Genomic DNA, 21,206 nt, shown 5'->3' with positions numbered 1-21,206 from the left:
TAAGACCCATTGAGAGGATTGCGTTGCATAATAAATAGAGAGGGGGAGCAATTCAGAGACCAATCTGGTGTTTCAGCTTGTTAGCTAAAAGAAAGCAAAAACACATTTCTCTAAGCTATATTGGCTATTATAATCACTAGCTAGGTACAAAGCCTTCCTGATTGATATGAAAACGGAAATTACTGAAGCAGGCAGGCTCAGCAGCGCCTCTGTAAATGTAGCTGTCTGCAGTCATGTGACATTGTGTAGGGTAACTAGTTAGCTAACTAACAATTGATAATGCATGTTGTTAGTTATGTAGTTAGCATGTAGTTAGTTATTCTTTACAAATAAGGCAGGAGAAGTCTACTTTAAGTTAAACTTTGACATTTAACTTAGAAGCAGGCATGATCCAAAAGCAACATGTTAGCAACTAGCTAACTTCATTGCAAACTACTGTAAACTAGCTAGCATTGCTTGGTAAAACTGATAGATACGACCATGACAACCACAATGATTCACTATAACACTGTAAACAAATTAATTAGCTACAACAGTTAGCTATTGATATGGTATTAGCGAGGCTATTAGAGGCAGGTTAGTTCAACTCTGAGTTAGCTACAACGTTAGCTAACTAAGCCATGACAGCTGTCAAACTAGCTAACGCTAGCTAGCTAGATTGCTAGCTACGTAAAGCTGTAGCGAACTGAACGTGACAAAGACAACTGTGGCCAAAGGAAAGTCCTCCACTACATACACAGAGTAATAATTCGAGTTTCTGTAGCGACTTAAGTGTGCTTACCAAAAATACAAGGGCGAATATAGACCACCCGAGAGCAGACTCTGATAGCAACGACTGGTCCGCCATCTTCACTTCCTGCAACAAACACGGACCATGTGCTTCTATTGACATCACGGAAGGGGCGATGCAGTGGACACAAAGTTACCAAACAGAGAGACAGACCACATCAGACAGATAGATAGATACACTACAATGATCATGTGGTAGAGTAGACCTACTGTTGAGTTGGCCTTCTTTAAATGAGGTTGTTGAATTAGTCTTTTGGATGTTTCCTCCCAAGCCCAGACAGGAAAAAAAAAACAACACTTATCTATTTTGCAAAGTATGAGTGCAATGAGTGTTGCAGTTTTGTGGTGCCCATCCCATATGTCACCCTATTCCCAATAAACGCAGTACCTTTGACCAGGGCTGTAGGGCAAAAGTACAGGCTAGTGCACTGCCAATTGGGACATAAACCATGGTAATTTAATGAGACCCTCCAGTCATTTCAGATTAGAATGTTCATGTTGTTGAAGGATATCTTGCCCTTCATGGTGTCCCTGCGTTCTGGGCTGGAACGTAGCATTCATTTGGGACTGAAAACGATCAAGGAAATGAATCTGTCTTGGCGAGAGAGTTTATCTGTCAAGTTTTAGCTGAGTTACACTCATTTAAATCCTGACCTCTTAATCACTGATATTCCATTACTAAATATTAAAAACTTCTATTGGGTGTTAAATTGGTTTAGTCCAAAGCTCCAGTGTAGCTACATTTGAATTTTCACTCTGGTAATGAATGATCTGGTCATTTAGAGTCTGGTAAGATAGTGAACCCAGTAGCCTGGGGCTCCCAAGTGGTGCAGCGTTCTAAGGCACTGCATCTCAGTGCTAGAGAGGTCACTACAGACACCCTGTTTCAAATCCGGGCTGTATCACAATCGGCCGTGATTGTGAGTCTCATAGGGCGGTGCACAATTGGCCCAGCGTCGTCCGGGTTTGGACGGTGTAGGCCGTCATTGTGAGTCTCAATTGGCCCAGCGTCGTCCGGGTTTGGACGGTGTAGGCCGTCATTGTGAGTCTCAATTGGCCCAGAGTCGTCCGGGTTATGGACTGTGTAGGCCGTCATTGTGAGTCTCAATTGGCCCAGCGTCGTCCGGGTTTGGACGGTGTAGGCCGTCATTGTGAGTCACAATTGGCCCAGCGTCGTCCGGGTTTGGACGGTGTAGGCCGTCATTGTGAGTCTCAATTGGCCCAGCGTCGTCCGGGTTTGGACGGTGTAGGCCGTCATTGTGAGTCACAATTGGCCCAGCGTCGTCCGGGTTTGGACGGTGTAGGCCGTCATTGTGAGTCACAATTGGCCCAGCGTCGTCCGGGTTTGGACGGTGTAGGCCGTCATTGTGAGTCACAATTGGCCCAGCGTCGTCCGGGTTTGGACGGTGTAGGCCGTCATTGTGAGTCTCAATTGGCCCAGCGTCGTCCGGGTTTGGACGGTGTAGGCCGTCATTGTGAGTCACAATTGGCCCAGCGTCGTCCGGGTTTGGACGGTGTAGGCCGTCATTGTGAGTCACAATTGGCCCAGCGTCGTCCGGGTTTGGACGGTGTAGGCCGTCATTGTGAGTCTCAATTGGCCCAGCGTCGTCCGGGTTTGGACGGTGTAGGCCGTCATTGTGAGTCACAATTGGCCCAGTGTCGTCCGGGTTATGGACTGTGTAGGCCGTCATTGTGAGTCTCAATTGGCCCAGCGTCGTCCGGGTTTGGACGGTGTAGGCCATCATTGTGAGTCACAATTGGCCCAGTGTCGTCCGGGTTTGGACGGTGTAGGCCGTCATTGTGAGTCTCAATTGGCCCAGCGTCGTCCGGGTTTGGACGGTGTAGGCCGTCATTGTGAGTCTAAATTGGCCCAGTGTCGTCCGGGTTTGGACGGTGTAGGCCGTCATTGTAAATAAGAATGTGTTAACTGACTTGCCTATAAAGGTTAAATAAAAAATATTTAGTTGGTGTGGAGCCCAAGCCAGTAGATCAGGTGCAAAAATAAGTGGTATTTATTTAGACTGCAAATAAGAAAAGGTGTGAAACCTGTGGGTAAAGCCATGAATTTACCGTTGCACGAGTAGAACAGGTTGTCATTTAAACATAGCGAAATATTTCAAAAGTTGCTACATGATTAACAGACTCTATCGTCTGTTGTTTTACATGTTATAATACACAATGTTTGAATTAGGACTAGTGATAACTTAGTTAATGAGATATACATGTTTGAATTAGGACTAGGGATAACTTAGTTAATGAGATATACATGTTTGAATTAGGACTAGGGATAACTTAGTTAATGAGATATACATGTTTGAATTAGGACTAGGCATAACTTAGTTAATGAGATATACATGTTTGAATTAGGACTAGGGATAACTTAGTTAATGAGATATACATGTTTGAATTAGGACTAGGGATAGCATAGTTAATAATATATACATGTTTGAATTAGGACTAGGGATAACATAGTTAATGAGATATACATGTTTGAATTAGGACTAGGGAAAACATAGTTAATAATATATACATGTTTGAATTAGGACTAGGGATAACATAGTTAATAAGATGCACATAGAATAGAATAAAAATGTATTGTCCATCCAGGATGGACATGTTTCTTTGGAATCACCTTCCATTAAAAGGATCACATACACAGACAATCTCACACTAACAACATAGAGGACATTAATACATTCACTCACAACCGATCACTGTCCCAACTGCACTAGATAGATCAGTACATGTACAGATACAATTTACTTGGCATTTAGTAGTCCAACAGCACAAGGAACACATTCCTGTTTGACCACATTCTTCTTGGCCATGGGCATTCTGAAGCTTCTCAACCTGAGGGTGTAAAGGATGGGAGAGGGAGAGGTCGCCAACGACAACCAGTGCCTTCTTTTTGTTTGTCCTGTGGAACAGACTGCTCAAATGTGCCTGTGGTCGACCAATTACTTTGCTGGCTGTGTTTACTATTCTTGTCAGCTTGGTTTTGCTCCTCACGCTCAGATTACCATACCAGACTGTCATATTGAACATGAGGATGCTCTCCACCAAGCTGCTGTACACCCTCTCCAGAACATCCTGGCTGACCCCAAACCCCTTCATTTTCCTAATTAAAAACAGGTACTGGCTTGCTTTAAAAAGAAATACAGTCTGAATTCTCTGTAAAACTCAGGTTGTTAGCAATTTATGTCCCTAGGTTTTCGAAACACTCAACCACCTCCACTGGTTGGTCGTTCAGAGAGCGTGATTGGGACACTGGTAAGTTGTTTCAATTGGTGATCAGATCCTTTGTCTTTTTCACATTGATGTGGAGGGCACTTGACCAGCACCATTCTTGACGGTTATTGGTCTGTTGACAATAGCAGTCCACATCTGATGTAAATAGTAAAGTCAATTTCAGATACCCAAAAAACTACTTAAATTGTACTTTAAAGTATTTTTTACTTAAGTTCTTTACACCACTGCTTCTTATGGTCGACACCTTCCAGGAGTTTGGCAATGTACAGGTGCTCAGCAGGAGGTGAACAGTCATGTGAAGACTCCCTTGAGCTGGTCGGAGCAGAACTTCAGTACTTTGCCTTGTAGTCCCTCTGGGCCTGGTGCTTTGTGTGGCTAAACATTTGACAAGCATGAGGCCACCTCGTTCTCTGTTATCTGGACAAGAGAGGATTTGGGGATGCTCTCACATATTTGTTTACATCCGGCTTCAAAATCGACAGTGTTAAATCTTCCATAACAACAGTTTAGGTCGTTTACAATTAGAACTAGGGAAACAAAAGATATACTGTACATGTTTGTACTTTGTAACAAAAATTTAGTCAATTTGTTTGGGAAAAAATGGAGGCAAGCAGTAGGCCCAGACCACAGAGATTGATATAGGACTCAAAAGCCTGTTGTAGTATGGGCAGCGCCATTGAGGACTTACACCATTTTGAAGTAGTCAACTGGGTGGGACTTCCTATGGGTTGAGGAAGAATCATATCATTCCACCCTGTTCACCAGGAAGGAACAGTAAATAAATTATACTTGTGAGGAAACAATCCATAACTAGATGACAGTGAATCTGTAATGGCAGTGAATCTGTAGATGGCAGTGAATCTGTAGATGACAGTGAATCTGTAGATGACAGTGAATCTGTAATGGCAGTGAATCTGTAGATGGCAGTGAATCTGTAGATGACAGTGAATCTGTAGATGACAGTGAATCTGTTGATGGCAGTGAATCTGTAGATGGCAGTGAATCTGTTGATGGCAGTGAATCTGTAGATGGCAGTGAATCTGTTGATGGCAGTGAATCTGTAGATGGCAGGGAATCGCTAACCTTGGCTTTATAACTGTTCAAAACACACTCTATGTGACAGTGTGCACCCTTTCAGTTTGTTTGCAAACTCATAGGGCGGCAGGGTAGCCTAGTGGTTAGAGCGTTGGACTAGTAACCAGAAGGTTCAAACCCCCGAGCTGACAAGGTACAAATCTGTCGTTCTGCCCCTGAACAGGCAGTTAACCCACTGTTCCTAGGCCGTCATTGAAAATAAGAATTTGTTAATAATAATAATATATGCCATTTAGCAGACGCTTTTATCCAAAGCGACTTACAGTCATGTGTGCATACATTCTACGTATGGGTGGTCCCGGGGATCGAACCCACTACCCTGGCATTACAAGCGCCATGCTCTACCAACTGAGCTACAGAAGGACCTTAACTGATTTGCCTAGTTAAATAAAGGTAAAATAAAAAATAAAAAATAGAGGTACTAGAAGAAGAAAATTGAATACTTCAAAATGGAGGGGCCTCAATGGTGCTGCCCATGCTCTCACAGACGCCATAATGGGACAGATACAATGAGGCGATGTCTATCTAAATTTATGGCCTAAGGCCCTCTCCAGCACCACTTCAACATCAACATATGTGAAAATGGCGCGTTTCTATTGTTTGTACTAATAAAGATATGTTTCCAATGATATCATCAACCAATTAGTAGGCAATTAGTAGGCCATGCCTTCTCACAACTGGTCAAAATTACATGATTCACACCGATGATGTCATTGGAAACACTTATCTTCCTCTATTTTGTTTACTACAAATCCTAGAAACATGCCATTTTAACATATGTTGATGTTGGGGTGGTGCTGGAGATTCATATGATGTTGAAAAATGTTGTAGTATCCCTTTAAAAACATGCCACTTCCATACAGCTATGACCATAGCAGGTGAGGAGAATTAGGTTAAGGTTAGGAAAAGGGTTAGAGTCAGCGAAAATGTTTTCCTAATCTCCTACGCAAAGTAACTTCCGGTCGTAGCTGTATGGAAGTGCCTGTTTCTAGAGAATCGCTAGGCCTATTTGAAGCCACCTGCCTCCATCTTGGCACTCTGCCACCATTCTAAAAAAATATTGGAATCTATAAAGATGCATTTATTAATGTCTACATTTGTTTTTGACACGTTTATTCTATTTACAGAAGCTTTAAAACATGCTTTTGAATTAAATTATGGGAGCTAAACATTTTTTTTTAAATGTCCCCCACTACAACAAAACAATACTTAAATACATGTCATTTTGTTCTTGAAACATTTAACTGAAATACTGTAGAATTCCATTAACTCTTATAGAGGACTGCTTATCGAGTTCTAATATGGCTGGTGGTTTCAAAGCCTCTCATTGGCTAATATATAGCATCAGCAAATCAGGGATTATACAGGAAACATCATTGGACTGAATGTACCGACTCCGCATGTTTCTCTCTTGCTCATTAAGAAACATTTGATTTCAGTCTTTGGGGTTGTGGTTTGATGTGGCAGTTATTGATGTGTGTCCCCCATGAGACACCACAGGAACAAAGCCAGTGTCACTTCCTCAAAGTAGTCAGAATGAATTTAAGATAACACAATAAATCTGTAATTACTTTTGAAGTTTTTGCTGAGGAGGTTTTAGTTGTATATGTACAGTAGCTAAGGTGTTTGGTGCACTATTTCTCAAGTTAAACCATGTGTGGTATGTTGTCTTGTGTAAAAAAAACAGCTTGATCCGCTGCTGTGTTGGGTGGGTTTATCTCACTGTCTGTGTGTTCTGCGTAAGATTGGATAGATCGCAACTGTGTATCCTATACTAGTAATCAAGTGAGCATTGTCGAAATCAAAAACCCAACCCTCAAGTCATGACGAACTCACTTACACAACTCAGTTTTGAACGAGACTGACTTTATAACTAAAATTATACTATTTACACTCCCTTTTTGGACACTAGAATAAATGTTTGAGTAATATAGATGCCACACAGGCATTTTCTATCAGAGAAGTTGTATATTGCCTTCAGTTGTGTGATAATTCAGATTGATATATGTCTGAGATCACTCCTGCTAAATTACAGTTAATCATTCCGGTCATATCCTCCATGCTGCTAAGAGGACACTAAAATGTCAGCTCTCCTCTTTTACATTATCTCCTCGAGAAATTCTATTAACTTACACTTTTCACATAAGTAATTATGCTCATTAAATCAAATTGCATTCGTTTTTATTCGTATTGTAATTGACTTTACTATACCATTTATGTTTTAGCTGTCGTGTTTTGTCGTTGATTGTCATGTCTTGTCCCTGTGCTTCCCCTTCTGTTCGTTTCCCTCTGCTGGTCTTGTTAGGTTCTTTCCCTCTTTCTATCCCTCTCTCTCCCCCTCCCTCTCTCACTCTCTCGCTCTCTCTTCTCTCTGTCGTTCCGTTCCTGCTCCCAGCTGTTCCTATTCCCCTAATCAATCATTTAGTCTTTCCACACCTGTTCCCGATCCTTTTCCCTGATTAGAGTCCCTATTTCTCTCCTTGTTTTCCGTTCCTGCCCCGTCGGATCCTCATCTATAATTCACCGTGCTGTGTCTATGTTTTGCCCTGTCGTGTCGTGTTTCCCTCAGATGCTGCGTGGTGAGCAGGTGTCTGAGTCTGCTAGGTTCAAGTGCCTTCCCGAGGCAACCTGCAGTTCTCGATCAAGTCTCCAGTCTGTTCTCGTCTTTACGAGTAGTATTATGCTTTTTGTTTTGTAAAGTTTCTTACTGGATTAAAAACTCTGTTTTCGCCAAGTCGCTTTTGGGTCCTCATTCACCCGTATAACAGAAGGATCCGACCAAGGAATGGACCCAGCGACTACAGAGGCTCGTAACACTGCCGTCAAGATCCAAGGAGCCATGCTCGGCAGACACGAGCAGGAATTGTCTGCTGCTCGCCATGCCGTGGAGAACCTGGCCGCTCAGGTTTCCGACCTCTCTGGACAGTTCCAGAGTCTTCGTCTCGTGCCACCTGTTACTTCCTGGCCTGCCGAGCCTCCGGAACCTAGGGTTAATAACCCACCTTGCTACTCCGGGCAGCCCACGGAGTGCCGCTCCTTTCTCACCCAGTGTGATATTGTGTTCTCTCTCCAACCCAACACATACTCTAGTGAGAGAGCTCGGGTTGCTTACGTCATTTCACTCCTTACTGGCCGGGCCCGAGAGTGGGGCACAGCTATCTGGGAGGCAAGGGCTGATTGTTCTAACAATTACCAGAACTTTAAAGAGGAGATGATTCGGGTTTTTGACCGTTCAGTTTTTGGTGGGGAGGCTTCTAGGGCCCTGGCTTCCCTATGCCAAGGTGATCGATCCATAACGGATTACTCTATAGAGTTTCGTACTCTTGCTGCCTCTAGTGACTGGAACGAGCCGGCGCTGCTCGCTCGTTTTCTGGAGGGACTCCACACAGTGGTCAAAGATGAGATTCTCTCTCGGGAGGTTCCTTCCAGTGTGGACTCTTTGATTGCTCTCGCCATCCGCATAGAACGACGGGTAGATCTTCGTCACCAGGCTCGTGGAAGAGAGCTCGCATCAACGGTGTTTCTGGCTCTGAGACTGAGCCCATGCAGCTGGGAGGGATTCGCATCTCGACTAAGGAGAGGGAACGGAGGATCACCAACCGCCTGTGCCTCTATTGCGGATTTGATGGACATTTTGTTAATTCATGTCCAGTAAGAGGCCAGAGCCCATCAGTAAGCGGAGGGCTACTGGTGAGCGCTACTACTCAGGTCTCTTCATCTAGATCCTGTACTACTATGTCGGTCCATCTACGCTGGACCGGTTCGGGTGCTACATGCAGTGCCTTGATTGACTCTGGGGCTGAGGGTTGTTTCATGGACGAAGCATGGGTTCGGAAACATAACATTCCTTTCAGACAGTTAGACAAGCCTACGCCCATGTTTGCCTTAGATGGTAGTCATCTTCCCAGTATCAGATTTGAGACACTACCTTTAACTCTCACAGTATCTGGTAACCACAGTGAGACTATTTCTTTTTTGATTTTTCGTTCACCTTTTACACCAGTTGTTTTGGGTCATCCCTGGCTAGTATGTCATAATCCTTCTATTAATTGGTCTTGTAATTCTATCCTATCCTGGAACGTATCTTGTCATGTGAAGTGCTTAATGTCTGCCATCCCTCCCATTTCTTCTGTCCCCACTTCTCAGGAGGAACCTGGCGATTTGACAGGAGTGCCGGAGGAATATCATGATCTGCGCACGGTCTTCAGTCGGTCCCGAGCCAACTCTCTTCCTCCTCACCGGTCGTATGATTGTAGTATTGATCTCCTTCCGGGGACCACTCCTCCTCGGGGTAGACTATACTCTCTGTCGGCTCCCGAACGTAAGGCTCTCGAGGATTATTTATCTGTGTCTCTTGACGCCGGTACCATAGTGCCTTCTTCCTCTCCGGCCGGGGCGGGGTTCTTTTTGTTAAGAAGAAGGACGGTACTCTGCGCCCCTGCGTGGATTATCGAGGGCTGAATGACATAACGGTTAAGAATCGTTATCCGCTTCCCCTTATGTCATCAGCCTTCGAGATTCTGCAGGGAGCCAGGTGCTTTACTAAGTTGGACCTTCGTAACGCTTACCATCTCGTGCGCATCAGAGAGGGGGGACGAGTGGAAAACGGCGTTTAACACTCCGTTAGGGCATTTTGAGTACCGGGTTCTGCCGTTTGGTCTCGCCAATGCGCCAGCTGTTTTTCAGGCATTAGTTAATGATGTTCTGAGAGACATGCTGAACATCTTTGTTTTTGTCTATCTTGACGATATCCTGATTTTTTCACCGTCACTCGAGATTCATGTTCAGCACGTTCGACGTGTTCTACAGCGCCTTTTAGAGAATTGTCTCTACGTAAAGGCTGAGAAGTGCTCATTTCATGTCTCCTCCGTTACTTTTCTCGGTTCCGTTATTTCCGCTGAAGGCATTCAGATGGATTCCGCTAAGGTCCAAGCTGTCAGTGATTGGCCCGTTCCAAGGTCACGTGTCGAGTTGCAGCGCTTTTTAGGTTTCGCTAATTTCTATCGGCGTTTCATTCGTAATTTCGGTCAAGTTGCTGCCCCTCTCACAGCTCTTACTTCTGTCAAGACGTGTTTTAAGTGGTCCGGTTCCGCCCAGGGAGCTTTTGATCTTCTAAAAGAACGTTTTACGTCCGCTCCTATCCTCGTTACTCCTGACGTCACTAGACAATTCATTGTCGAGGTTGACGCTTCAGAGGTAGGCGTGGGAGCCATTCTATCCCAGCGCTTCCAGTCTGACGATAAGGTTCATCCTTGCGCTTTCTATTTTTCTCATCGCCTGTCGCCATCTGAGCGCAACTATGATGTGGGTAACCGTGAACTGCTCGCCATCCGCTTAGCCCTAGGCGAATGGCGACAGTGGTTGGAGGGGGCGACCGTTCCTTTTGTCGTTTGGACAGACCATAAGAACCTTGAGTACATCCGTTCTGCCAAACGACTTAATGCCCGTCAAGCTCGTTGGGCGTTGTTTTTCGCTCGTTTCGAGTTTGTGATTTCTTACCGTCCGGGTAGCAAGAACACCAAGCCTGATGCCTTATCCCGTCTGTTTAGTTCTTCTGTGGCTTCTACTGGTCCCGAGGGGATTCTTCCTTATGGGCGTGTTGTCGGGTTGACAGTCTGGGGAATTGAAAGACAGGTTAAGCAAGCACTCACACACACTGCGTCGCCGCGCGCTTGTCCTAGTAACCTCCTTTTCGTTCCTGTTTCCACTCGTCTGGCTGTTCTTCAGTGGGCTCACTCTGCCAAGTTAGCTGGTCATCCCGGTGTTCGAGGCACTCTTGCGTCTATTCGCCAGCGCTTTTGGTGGCCGACTCAGGAGCGTGACACGCGCCGTTTCGTGGCTGCTTGTTCGGACTGCGCGCAGACTAAGTCGGGTAACTCTCCTCCTGCCGGTCGTCTCAGACCGCTCCCCATTCCTTCTCGACCATGGTCTCACATCGCCCTAGACTTCATTACCGGTCTGCCTTTGTCTGCGGGGAAGACTGTGATTCTTACGGTTGTCGATAGGTTCTCTAAGGCGGCACATTTCATTCCCCTCGCTAAACTTCCTTCCGCTAAGGAGACGGCACAAATCATTATCGAGAATGTGTTCAGAATTCATGGCCTCCCGTTAGACGCCGTTTCAGACAGAGGCCCGCAATTCACGTCACAGTTTTGGAGGGAGTTCTGTCGTTTGATTGGTGCGTCCGTCAGTCTCTCTTCCGGGTTTCATCCCCAGTCTAACGGTCAAGCAGAGAGGGCCAATCAGACGATTGGTCGCATACTACGCAGCCTTTCTTTCAGAAACCCTGCGTCTTGGGCAGAACAGCTCCCCTGGGCAGAATACGCTCACAACTCGCTTCCTTCGTCTGCTACCGGGTTATCTCCGTTTCAGAGTAGTCTGGGTTACCAGCCTCCTCTGTTCTCATCCCAGCTTGCCGAGTCCAGCGTTCCCTCCGCTCAAGCGTTTGTCCAACGTTGTGAGCGCACCTGGAGGAGGGTGAGGTCTGCACTTTGCCGCTACAGGGCACAGACTGTGAGAGCCGCCAATAAACGCAGGATTAAGAGTCCAAGGTATTGTTGCAGCCAGAGAGTGTGGCTTTCCACTCGCAACCTTCCTCTTACGACAGCTTCTCGTAAGTTGACTCCGCGGTTCATTGGTCCGTTCCGTGTCTCCCAGGTCGTCAATCCTGTCGCTGTGCGACTGCTTCTTCCGCGACATCTTCGTCGCGTCCATCCTGTCTTCCATGTCTCCTGTGTCAAGCCCTTTCTTCGCACCCCCGTTCGTCTTCCCTCCCCCCCCCTCCCGTCCTTGTCGAGAGCGCACCTATTTACAAGGTACGTAAGATCATGGACATGCGTTCTCGGGGACGGGGTCACCAATACTTAGTGGATTGGGAGGGTTACGGTCCTGAGGAGAGGAGTTGGGTTCCGTCTCGGGACGTGCTGGACCGTTCGCTTATTGATGATTTCCTCCGTTGCCGCCAGGGTTCCTCCTCGAGTGCGCCAGGAGGCGCTCGGTGAGTGGGGGGGGTACTGTCGTGTTTTGTCGTTGATTGTCATGTCTTGTCCCTGTGCTTCCCCTTCTGTTCGTTTCCCTCTGCTGGTCTTGTTAGGTTCTTTCCCTCTTTCTATCCCTCTCTCTCCCCCTCCCTCTCTCACTCTCTCGCTCTCTCTTCTCTCTGTCGTTCCGTTCCTGCTCCCAGCTGTTCCTATTCCCCTAATCAATCATTTAGTCTTCCCACACCTGTTCCCGATCCTTTTCCCTGATTAGAGTCCCTATTTCTCTCCTTGTTTTCCGTTCCTGCCCCGTCGGATCCTCATCTATAATTCACCGTGCTGTGTCTATGTTTTGCCCTGTCGTGTCGTGTTTCCCTCAGATGCTGCGTGGTGAGCAGGTGTCTGAGTCTGCTAGGTTCAAGTGCCTTCCCGAGGCAACCTGCAGTTCTCGATCAAGTCTCCAGTCTGTTCTCGTCTTTACGAGTAGTATTATGCTTTTTGTTTTGTAAAGTTTCTTACTGGATTAAAAACTCTGTTTTCGCCAAGTCGCTTTTGGGTCCTCATTCACCCGTATAACATTAGCACCTTTCTTCCTGTGAGTGTCGGCTATCTAGAACCTAAAATGGTTATTTGTCTCTCCCCATAGGAGAGACTGTTGAAGAACCCTTTTTGGTTCCAGGTAGAACCCTTCTCGATTTCATGTAAAACACTTTTCACATAGGGTTCTACATGGGACCCAAAAGAGTTCTACCTGGAACCAAAAAGGGTTCTTTAATATGGAGACAGCCAAATAGCCATTTTGGAACCCTCTTTTCTAAGAGTATAGACCTGAATGGAATTGGTAAACAAGCAGTCAAAATGGAGAGGACAAGTGAAATAGACTGGAAATTGGAGGCGGCATGTGGTGGCCCTCTTGAATAATGCACAGCCCACTTTTCTTCATACATTTCATATTTGATGAGCTTGTTGAAGTTGGACACTGCTGCATAGCTGCATCCCAGCTGGAAAGTTCCAGGAAAACAAAACGTTGTTAATTGTCATAGGATGTCTAACCCAGACAAAACATGTACAGTTCATTGAGGTGAATGTAACTGCTAACTGTCAAATCAAATATGAACCCTTTTGGAGACCGTTTCATTCAGAATCAGGTTCAATGAGAGTTAAGAGTGAGTCATACAATCAGTGATTCACAACACGCTCTGCCTAAATTACTTCCAATCTTTTAGCAGTCGTATCGGTTTATTGACAGGGTTTTTCACCTGTGTTATTATTAGTGTCTTGTCCAAGCTGCCTAATGCGGTCCATTCCGGCTCAGTACCATTAGTTCTTGGGAAGACAGATGAACAGCACAGAGACACATGTTGTTTTTAATGTCAGTCACGCAGTGCTTTGCTCTTTGTATCATCTTACCTAACTGAAAGCCATCTTGAACATCGTTCCAACAGTTTCTATAGAGATCAGCCACCCCCAGTGCTCCGTGGGAAAACGATCATGATGGAGAGATACAAGATCTGATAATGACTTCTGACACATTAAACTAAATGAGTGTCGGTTGCTAGCTACACTAGGGGTCAAATGCTAGATGAGGTTACAACGTTAGAGCACTGATTTGATTCAAAGCTGTAAGTGATAGACAGACATTTTCCCACAGACATTTTCTGTGTTAGATTTAAATTGTCACCCTGAAGAAGGCACAGTGACGCCGAAACGTTGGTGATTTACCCATTACAGTGCCTTGCAAAAGTATTCACCCCGCTTGGCGTTTTTCCTATTTTGTTGCATTACAACCTGTAATTTAAATTGATTTTTATTTGGATTTCATGTAATGGACATACACAAAATAGTCAACATTGGTGAAGTGAAATGAAATGCATATGTATTCACCCCCTATGCTATGAAGCCCCTAGATAAGATCTGGTGCAACCAATTACCTTCAGAAGTCACATAATTAGATAAATTAAGTCCACCTGTGTGCAATCTAAGTGGCACATGATCTGTCACATGATCTCAGTATATATACACCTGTTCTGAGTCTGCAACACCACTAAGCAAGAGGCACCACCAAGCAAGTGACACCATGAAGAGCAAGGAGTGTGCCAAACAGGTCAGGGACAAAGTTGTGGAGAAGTACAGATCAGGGTTGGGTTATAAAAAAAATATCAGAAACTTTTAACATCCCATAGAGCACCATTAAGTCCATTATAAAAAATGGAAAGAATACGCCACCACAACAAACCTGCCAAGAGAGGGCTGACCACCAAAACTCACGGACCAGGCAAGGAGGGCATTAATCAGAGACGCAACAAAGAGACCAAAGATAACCCTGAAGGAGCTGCAAAGCTCCACAGCGGAGATTGGAGTATTTGTTCATAGGCCCACTTTAAGCCATACACTCCACAGAGCTGGGCTTTACGGAAGAATGGCCATTAAAACACCATTGCTTAAAGAAAAAAAATTGCAAACACATGGTGTTCACCAAAAGGCATGTGGTAGACTCCCCAAACATATGAAAGAAGGTACTCTGGTCAGAGGAGACTAAAACTGAGCTTTTTGGCCATCAAGGAAAACGCTATGTCTGGTATAAGCCCAACACCTCTCGTCACCCCGAGAATACAATCCCCAAAGTGAAGCATGGTGGTGGCAGCATCATGCTGTGGGGATGTGTTTAATCGGCAGGGACTGGGAAACTGTTCAGAATTGAAGGAATGATGGATGGCGCTAAATCCCGGGAAATTCTTGAGGGAAACCCGTTGGTCTTCCAGAGATTTGAGACTGGGACGGAGGTTCACCTTCCAGCAGGACAATAACCCTAAGCATACTGCTAATGCAACACTTGAGTGGTTTAAGGGGAAACATTTAAATGTCTTGGAATGGCCTAGTCAAAGCACAGACCTCAACCCAATTGAGAATCTGTGGTATGACTTAAAGATTGCTGTACACCAGCAGTAACCCATCCAGCTTGAAGGAGCTGGAGCAGTTTGCCTTGAAGAATGGCCCCCAAAAAATCCCAGTGGCTCGATGCACACTCAAGTTTTCTGTTTTTTTGTCTCATTTCTTGTTTGTTTCACAATAAATAATATTCATCAAAGTGGTAGGCATGTTGTGTAAATCAAATGGTACAAACCCCCAAAAATATATTTTAATTCCAGGTTGTAAGGCAACAAAATATGAAAAATGCCAAGGGGGTGAATACTTTCGCAAGGCACTGTAGATTTTTCTAGTTTATTCACTGTTAGTCAGCACCTCTACATAAAATGATTTTCTCTGGGTCTGCGCCAGCTCATGTTTTTCATTAGATTTACATTTTTCTCCATGATACGTCACGATTTGATTCTTATCAGGTGAAACCCAATGAGTTAATGAAACCCAATGAGGGGATTGCCCTCTGTCCTGGACTACAACATTAGACTGATATAAGGTAAGGAAACAAACATGTCAATGAGTTAATGAAACCCAATGAGGGGATTGCCCTCTGTCCTGGACTACAACATTAGACTGATATAAGGTAAGGAAACAAACATGTCATTTGTGATTTGAATGAACGATCCCTTTAAAATAGAGGTATTCATAAAGTTATAAATATCCCTTCCTGTGTACATTTTAGGACGTCCCTCAGCCCTGACAGGACAATGTCAACCCTGGTTGTTCATTGTGACTCCTGGAGGATGAACATCAACCTATCAGGATTCTCCTCAGGTAAGGACCATTGTTCCAAATCAGAGGTTAGGTTCAGGAATAAGGAATTGATTAACCACTGTACTGCAGAAACCTGTCACACACACACACACACATTGAATTTAATGTTGTGTTCTACTGCATTGATTAAGCACACTGACGGTATTCTTCATTTGAAGTTGTCTGCATCGAAACAGACAACAGACACAGCCAGTGGACTCTAAGCTATCAAAACATTTCTGGCATCGGGTTTCTTCTTTACTTTATCTTTGTTTCTATGTATTGAGCTTTTATTCAATAAATGTCTGTATGGGCACTCTGCCCCAACAGTAAAATGAATTGATCTTGTTTAGGATTTTTGAGGTTAGGCCATTACCTGTTTCTCTATGCACAATGGCAGGTAGCAGTGACCTCAACATAACTCATGTCTGCATTTGCATTTCTGAGACAAAGTATGCTTTTTACCAAATCATTTTATCACTAAAACCATTTGCTTTATCTCATGCAAGGCCCAGGGCAATACGGGTTGAGCTTCCATGTGAGTGACTAAACATTTTACTGGGTTTACAAGCAGACTGTATGATATTTTTAGAATACAGGATTGAATACATCATCCATAGATAAAGATGTTCCTATGCATTTCATATCCAGTTAAAAGGCAGGTGTTGAACATCAGCCTCAAGGCAATAATAACCTGAATGGCACAATGAGAGCTCATATAGGCACAGTGTACGGTACACCAATGCTTATAGGCAGGTGGACCACCACACAATGAGAGCTCATATAGGCACAGTGTACGGTACACCTATGCTTATAGGCAGGTGGACCACCACACAATACAGCCATGCTAATGTGTTTGCTTAGAAAACACCTATTTTCAGGCCTCTTTGAAGTATAAAGCTAATCATACACATGTCCCAGATCCATGCCTACTGATTGGATGATGTCCCAGATCCATGCCTACTGATTGGATGATGTCCCAGATCCATGCCTACTGATTGGATGATGTCCCAGATCTATGCCTACTGATTGGATGATGTCCCAGATCCATGCCTACTGATTGGATGATGTCCCAGATCCATGCCTACTGATTGGATGATGTCCCAAATCCATGCCTACTGATTGGATGATGTCCCATATCCATGCCTACTGATTGGATGATGTCCCAGATCCATGCCTACTGATTGGATGATGTCCCAGATCCATGCTTACTGATTGGATGATGTCCCATATCCATGCCTACTGATTGGATGATGTCACAGATCCATGCCTACTGATTGGATGATGTCCCAGATCCATGCCTACTGATTGGATGATGTCCCAGATCCATGCCTACTGATTGGATGATGTCCCAGATCCATGCCTACTGATTGGATGATGTCCCAGATCCATGCCTACTGATTGGATGATGTCCCATATCCATGCCTACTGATTGGATGATGTCCCAGATCCATGCCTACTGATTGGATGATGTCCCAGATCCATGCCTACTGATTGCATGATGTCCCATATCCATGCCTACTGATTGGATTATGTCATGTCCCAGATCCATGCCTACTGATTGGATGATGTCCCAGATCCATGCCTACTGATTGGATGATGTCCCATATCCATGCCTACTGATTGGATTATGTCATGTACCAGATCCATGCCTACTGATTGGATTATGTCATGTACCAGATCCATGCCTACTGATTGGATGATGTCACAGATCCATGCCGACTGATTGGATGATGTCCCAGATCCATGCCGACTGATTGGATGATGTCCCATATCCATGCCTATTGATTGGATGATGTCCCAGATCCATGCCGACTGATTGGATGATGTCCCATATCCATGCCTATTGATTGGATGATGTCCCAGATCCATGCCTACTGATTGGATGATGTCCCAGATCCATGCCGACTGATTGGATGATGGCCTGTCCCAGATCCATGCCTACTGATTGGATGATGTCCCAGATCCATGCCTACTGATTGGATGATGTCCTGTCCCAGATCCACACCTACTGATTGTTTTAAAGACATGTCAGGCATCAGAGTCCACAAATAAAATGGATTAGTGTTTGTCTAATTCAACATAAAGCAGCAATAACCCAACACATACACACACACACAGAAACTTCTTACTGAAAGTAAGGAAATAACAAATCAGCTAGAACAGAATAGCATAGTACACAATAGAAAAGACTAGAATAGAAGACTAGAACAAAATAGAATAGAACAGAACAGAGTAGAACATAATTTGTATTTATTTATTTATTTCACCTTTATTTAACCAGGTAGGCTAGTTGAGAGCAAGTTCTCATTTGCAACTGCAACCTGGCCAAGACAAAGCATAGCAGTTCTACGCATACAACAACACAGAGTTACACATGGAGTAAACAAACATACAGTCAATATTACAGTAGAAAAAAAGGAAAACAAAAAGTATATATGCAGTGAGTACAAATGATGTAGGATAAGGGAGTTAAGGGAATAAATAGGCCATGGTGGTGAAGTAATTACAAAATAGCAATTAAACACTGGAATGGGAGATGTGCAGAAGATGAATGTGAAAGTAGAGATACTGGGGTGCAAAGGAGCAAGATAAATAAATAAATACAGTATGGGGATGAGGTAGTTGAATGGTCTGTTTACAGATGGCTATGTACAGGTGCAGAATAGAACAAAATAGAATTGAAGAGAACGGAATAGAACAGAACAGAATAGAACACAATAAAATGTAATAGAACCGAATAGAACAGAACAGAATAGAACACAATAGAATAGAATAGAATAGAACAGACTATAACATATAAATACTTCATAAATGGCTGCTGGTATGAAGGGAGGTACCAAGGAAGGTAAGGGAGGTAACTAGTGTTTACTTCAATGGCATGACTTATTTGTGTGGAGGTGGAGTTCTTTATCTGTTGCCGAAGTTCGTGAAACTATTTTTACTCTGACCATGTATTACTGTTTAAACGTACATACTACATGACCAAAAGTATGTGGACACCTGCTTGTCGAACATCTCATTCCAAAATCACGGGCATTAATATGGAGTTGCCTCCCCCCCCCTTGCTGCTATAACAGCCTCCACTCTTCTGGGAAGACTTTCCACTAGATGTTGGAACATTGCTGCGGGGACATGCTTCCATTCAGCCACAAGAGCATTAGTGAGGTCAGGCACTGATGTTGAGTGATTAGGCCTGGCTTGCAGTCGGCGTTCCAATTCCTCTCAAATGTGTTCGATAGGGTTGAGGTCAGGGCTCTGTGCGGGCCAGTCAAGTTCTTCCACACCGATCTCAATAAACCATTTTTGTATGGACCTCGCTTTCTGCACAGGGGCATTGTCATGTTGAAACAGGAAAGGGACTTTACCAAACTGTTGCCACAAAGTTAGAAACACAGAATTGTCTAGAATGTCATTGTATGCTGCGCCGTTAACATTTCACATCACTGGAACTAAGGGGCCCAAACCATGAAACACAGCCCCAGACCATTATTCCTCCTCCACCAAACCTTACAGTTGGCACTACGCATTAGGGCAGGTAGCGTTCTCCTGGCATCTGCCAAACCCAGATTTGTCCGTCGGACTGCCAGATGGTGAAGAGTGATTAATCACTCCAGAGAACACGTTTCCACTGCTCCAGAGTCCAATGGCGGAGTGCTTTACACCACTCCATCCAACGCTTGGCATTCCATATTGGTGATCTTAGGCTTGTGTGGCTGCTCGGCCATGGAAACCCATTTCATGAAGCTCCCGATGAACAGCTTCCAGAGGCAGTTTGTTTCGATCTTGGTAATGAGTGTTGCATCCGAGGATGGACGATTTTTATGATTTATGCATTTCAGCACCTGGCGGTCCCGTTCCGTGAGCTTGTGTGGCCTACCACTTCGCGGCTGAGCCGTTGTTGCTTCTAGACGTTTCCACTTCACAAGAACAGCACTTAGAGTTGACTGGGGCAAATTTTAAGAACTGACTTTTTGGAAAAGTGGCATCCTATGACAGTGCCACGTTGAAAGTCACTGAGCTCTTCAGTAAGGTCATTCTGCTGCCAATGTTTGTCTATGGGGATTGCATGGCTATGTTCTCCATTTAATACATCTGTCAGCAACGGGTGTGGCTGAAATAGCCAAATCCACTAATTTGATGGCGTGTCCACATACTTTTGTATATATAGTGTATATGAATATCTCTTTGAATATTTAATCTCTTCTTTACCAATAGCTATGGTGGAGACTGGGGAGAAGTAATAAAATATCCGTTTAGATTTAACAATGTAGTTTTCAGGTATTCCATGTAGTCTTTCCATCATATATTTATCATGCAATTAGCATAATCTCTGTACTCACTCGTTATGTCTTTTACAGAATGTGTTGAAGTTGTATGGGGTCAATGGGGTGCCTGCAGATGAAAAGGTATCACAGGCTTTTCTTCATTCTTAGATCAGTTGTGAATAAACCATGAAGTTACAAACAAGGCTAGATGTCCATTATCACTGTGATGCTGCTGGCCCTCCACTTCAACTCTACTTCACCTTGGGCTCTGACAATATCTCAGAATAAAGATAGGCCTACTTATTATTTTCAAACTACACTGAACAAAAATATCAAACACAACATGTAAAGTGTTGTTCCCATGTTTCATGAGCTGAAATAAAAGATCCCAGAAATGTTCCATACGCAAAAAAAGCTTATTTCTCTCTAATTTTGTGCACACATTTGTTTACATTCTGGCTAGTGAGCATTTATCTTTTTCCAAGATAATCTATCCAACTGACATGTGTGGCATATCAAGAAGCAGATTAAACAGCATAATCATTACACAGGTGCACCTTGTGCTGGAGACAAAAGGCTACTCTAAAATATACAATTTTGTCACATAACACAATGCCACAGACATCTCAAGTTTTGAGGGAGTGTGCAATTGGCGTGCTGACTTCAGGAATGTCCACCAGAGCTGTTGACAGATAAGTGAATGTTAATTTCTCTACCATGGGCCGCCTCCAACCTCATTTTAGAGAATGAAACTGAGGAGTATTTCTGGCTGTAATAAAGGCTTTTTGTGGGGAAAAACTCATTCTGATTGGCTGGGCCTGGCTCCCCAGTGGGTGAACCTGTCTCCCCAGTGGGTGAACCTGGCTCCTCAGTGGGTGAACCTGGCTCCTCAGTGGGTGAACCTGGCTCCTCAGTGGGTGAACCTGGCTCCCCAATGGGTGAACCTGGCTCCTCAGTGGGTGAACCTGTCTCCCCAGTGGGTGAACCTGTCTCCCCAGTGGGTGAACCTGGCTCCCCAGTAGGTGGGCCTGTGCCCTCCCAGGCCCACCCATGACTGCGCCTCTGCCCAGTTATGTGAAATCCACAGATTAGGCTCTAATAATTTTTTTCAATTGAATGATTTCCTTATATGAACTGTGACTCAGAAAAATCG

The 21,206-nt window shown here is 44.4% G+C and overlaps 1 protein-coding gene across 1 annotated transcript in view; it reads right to left on the bottom strand.

Annotated features, from left to right (window-relative positions):
* The window catches only part of LOC124024904 (WW domain-binding protein 11-like), a 29,994-nt gene extending 28,930 nt beyond the window's left edge, over positions 1–1,064 (bottom strand). The window contains exons 1-2 of the mRNA XM_046338637.1: positions 1,000–1,064; positions 782–856 (exon numbers count right to left, since the gene is read on the bottom strand). Coding sequence (XP_046194593.1) covers positions 782–847 — 66 coding nt within the window. The 5' untranslated portion in view covers positions 848–856; positions 1,000–1,064. The remainder of the gene's footprint in view (positions 1–781; positions 857–999) is intronic.
* Between the last annotated feature and the right edge of the window lie 20,142 nt (positions 1,065–21,206).

The sequence above is a fragment of the Oncorhynchus gorbuscha genome, unplaced genomic scaffold, assembly GCF_021184085.1.
Source record: "Oncorhynchus gorbuscha isolate QuinsamMale2020 ecotype Even-year unplaced genomic scaffold, OgorEven_v1.0 Un_scaffold_2059, whole genome shotgun sequence".
NCBI lineage: Eukaryota > Metazoa > Chordata > Actinopteri > Salmoniformes > Salmonidae > Oncorhynchus > Oncorhynchus gorbuscha.
This window is presented reverse-complemented; position numbering and strand designations above follow the sequence as displayed.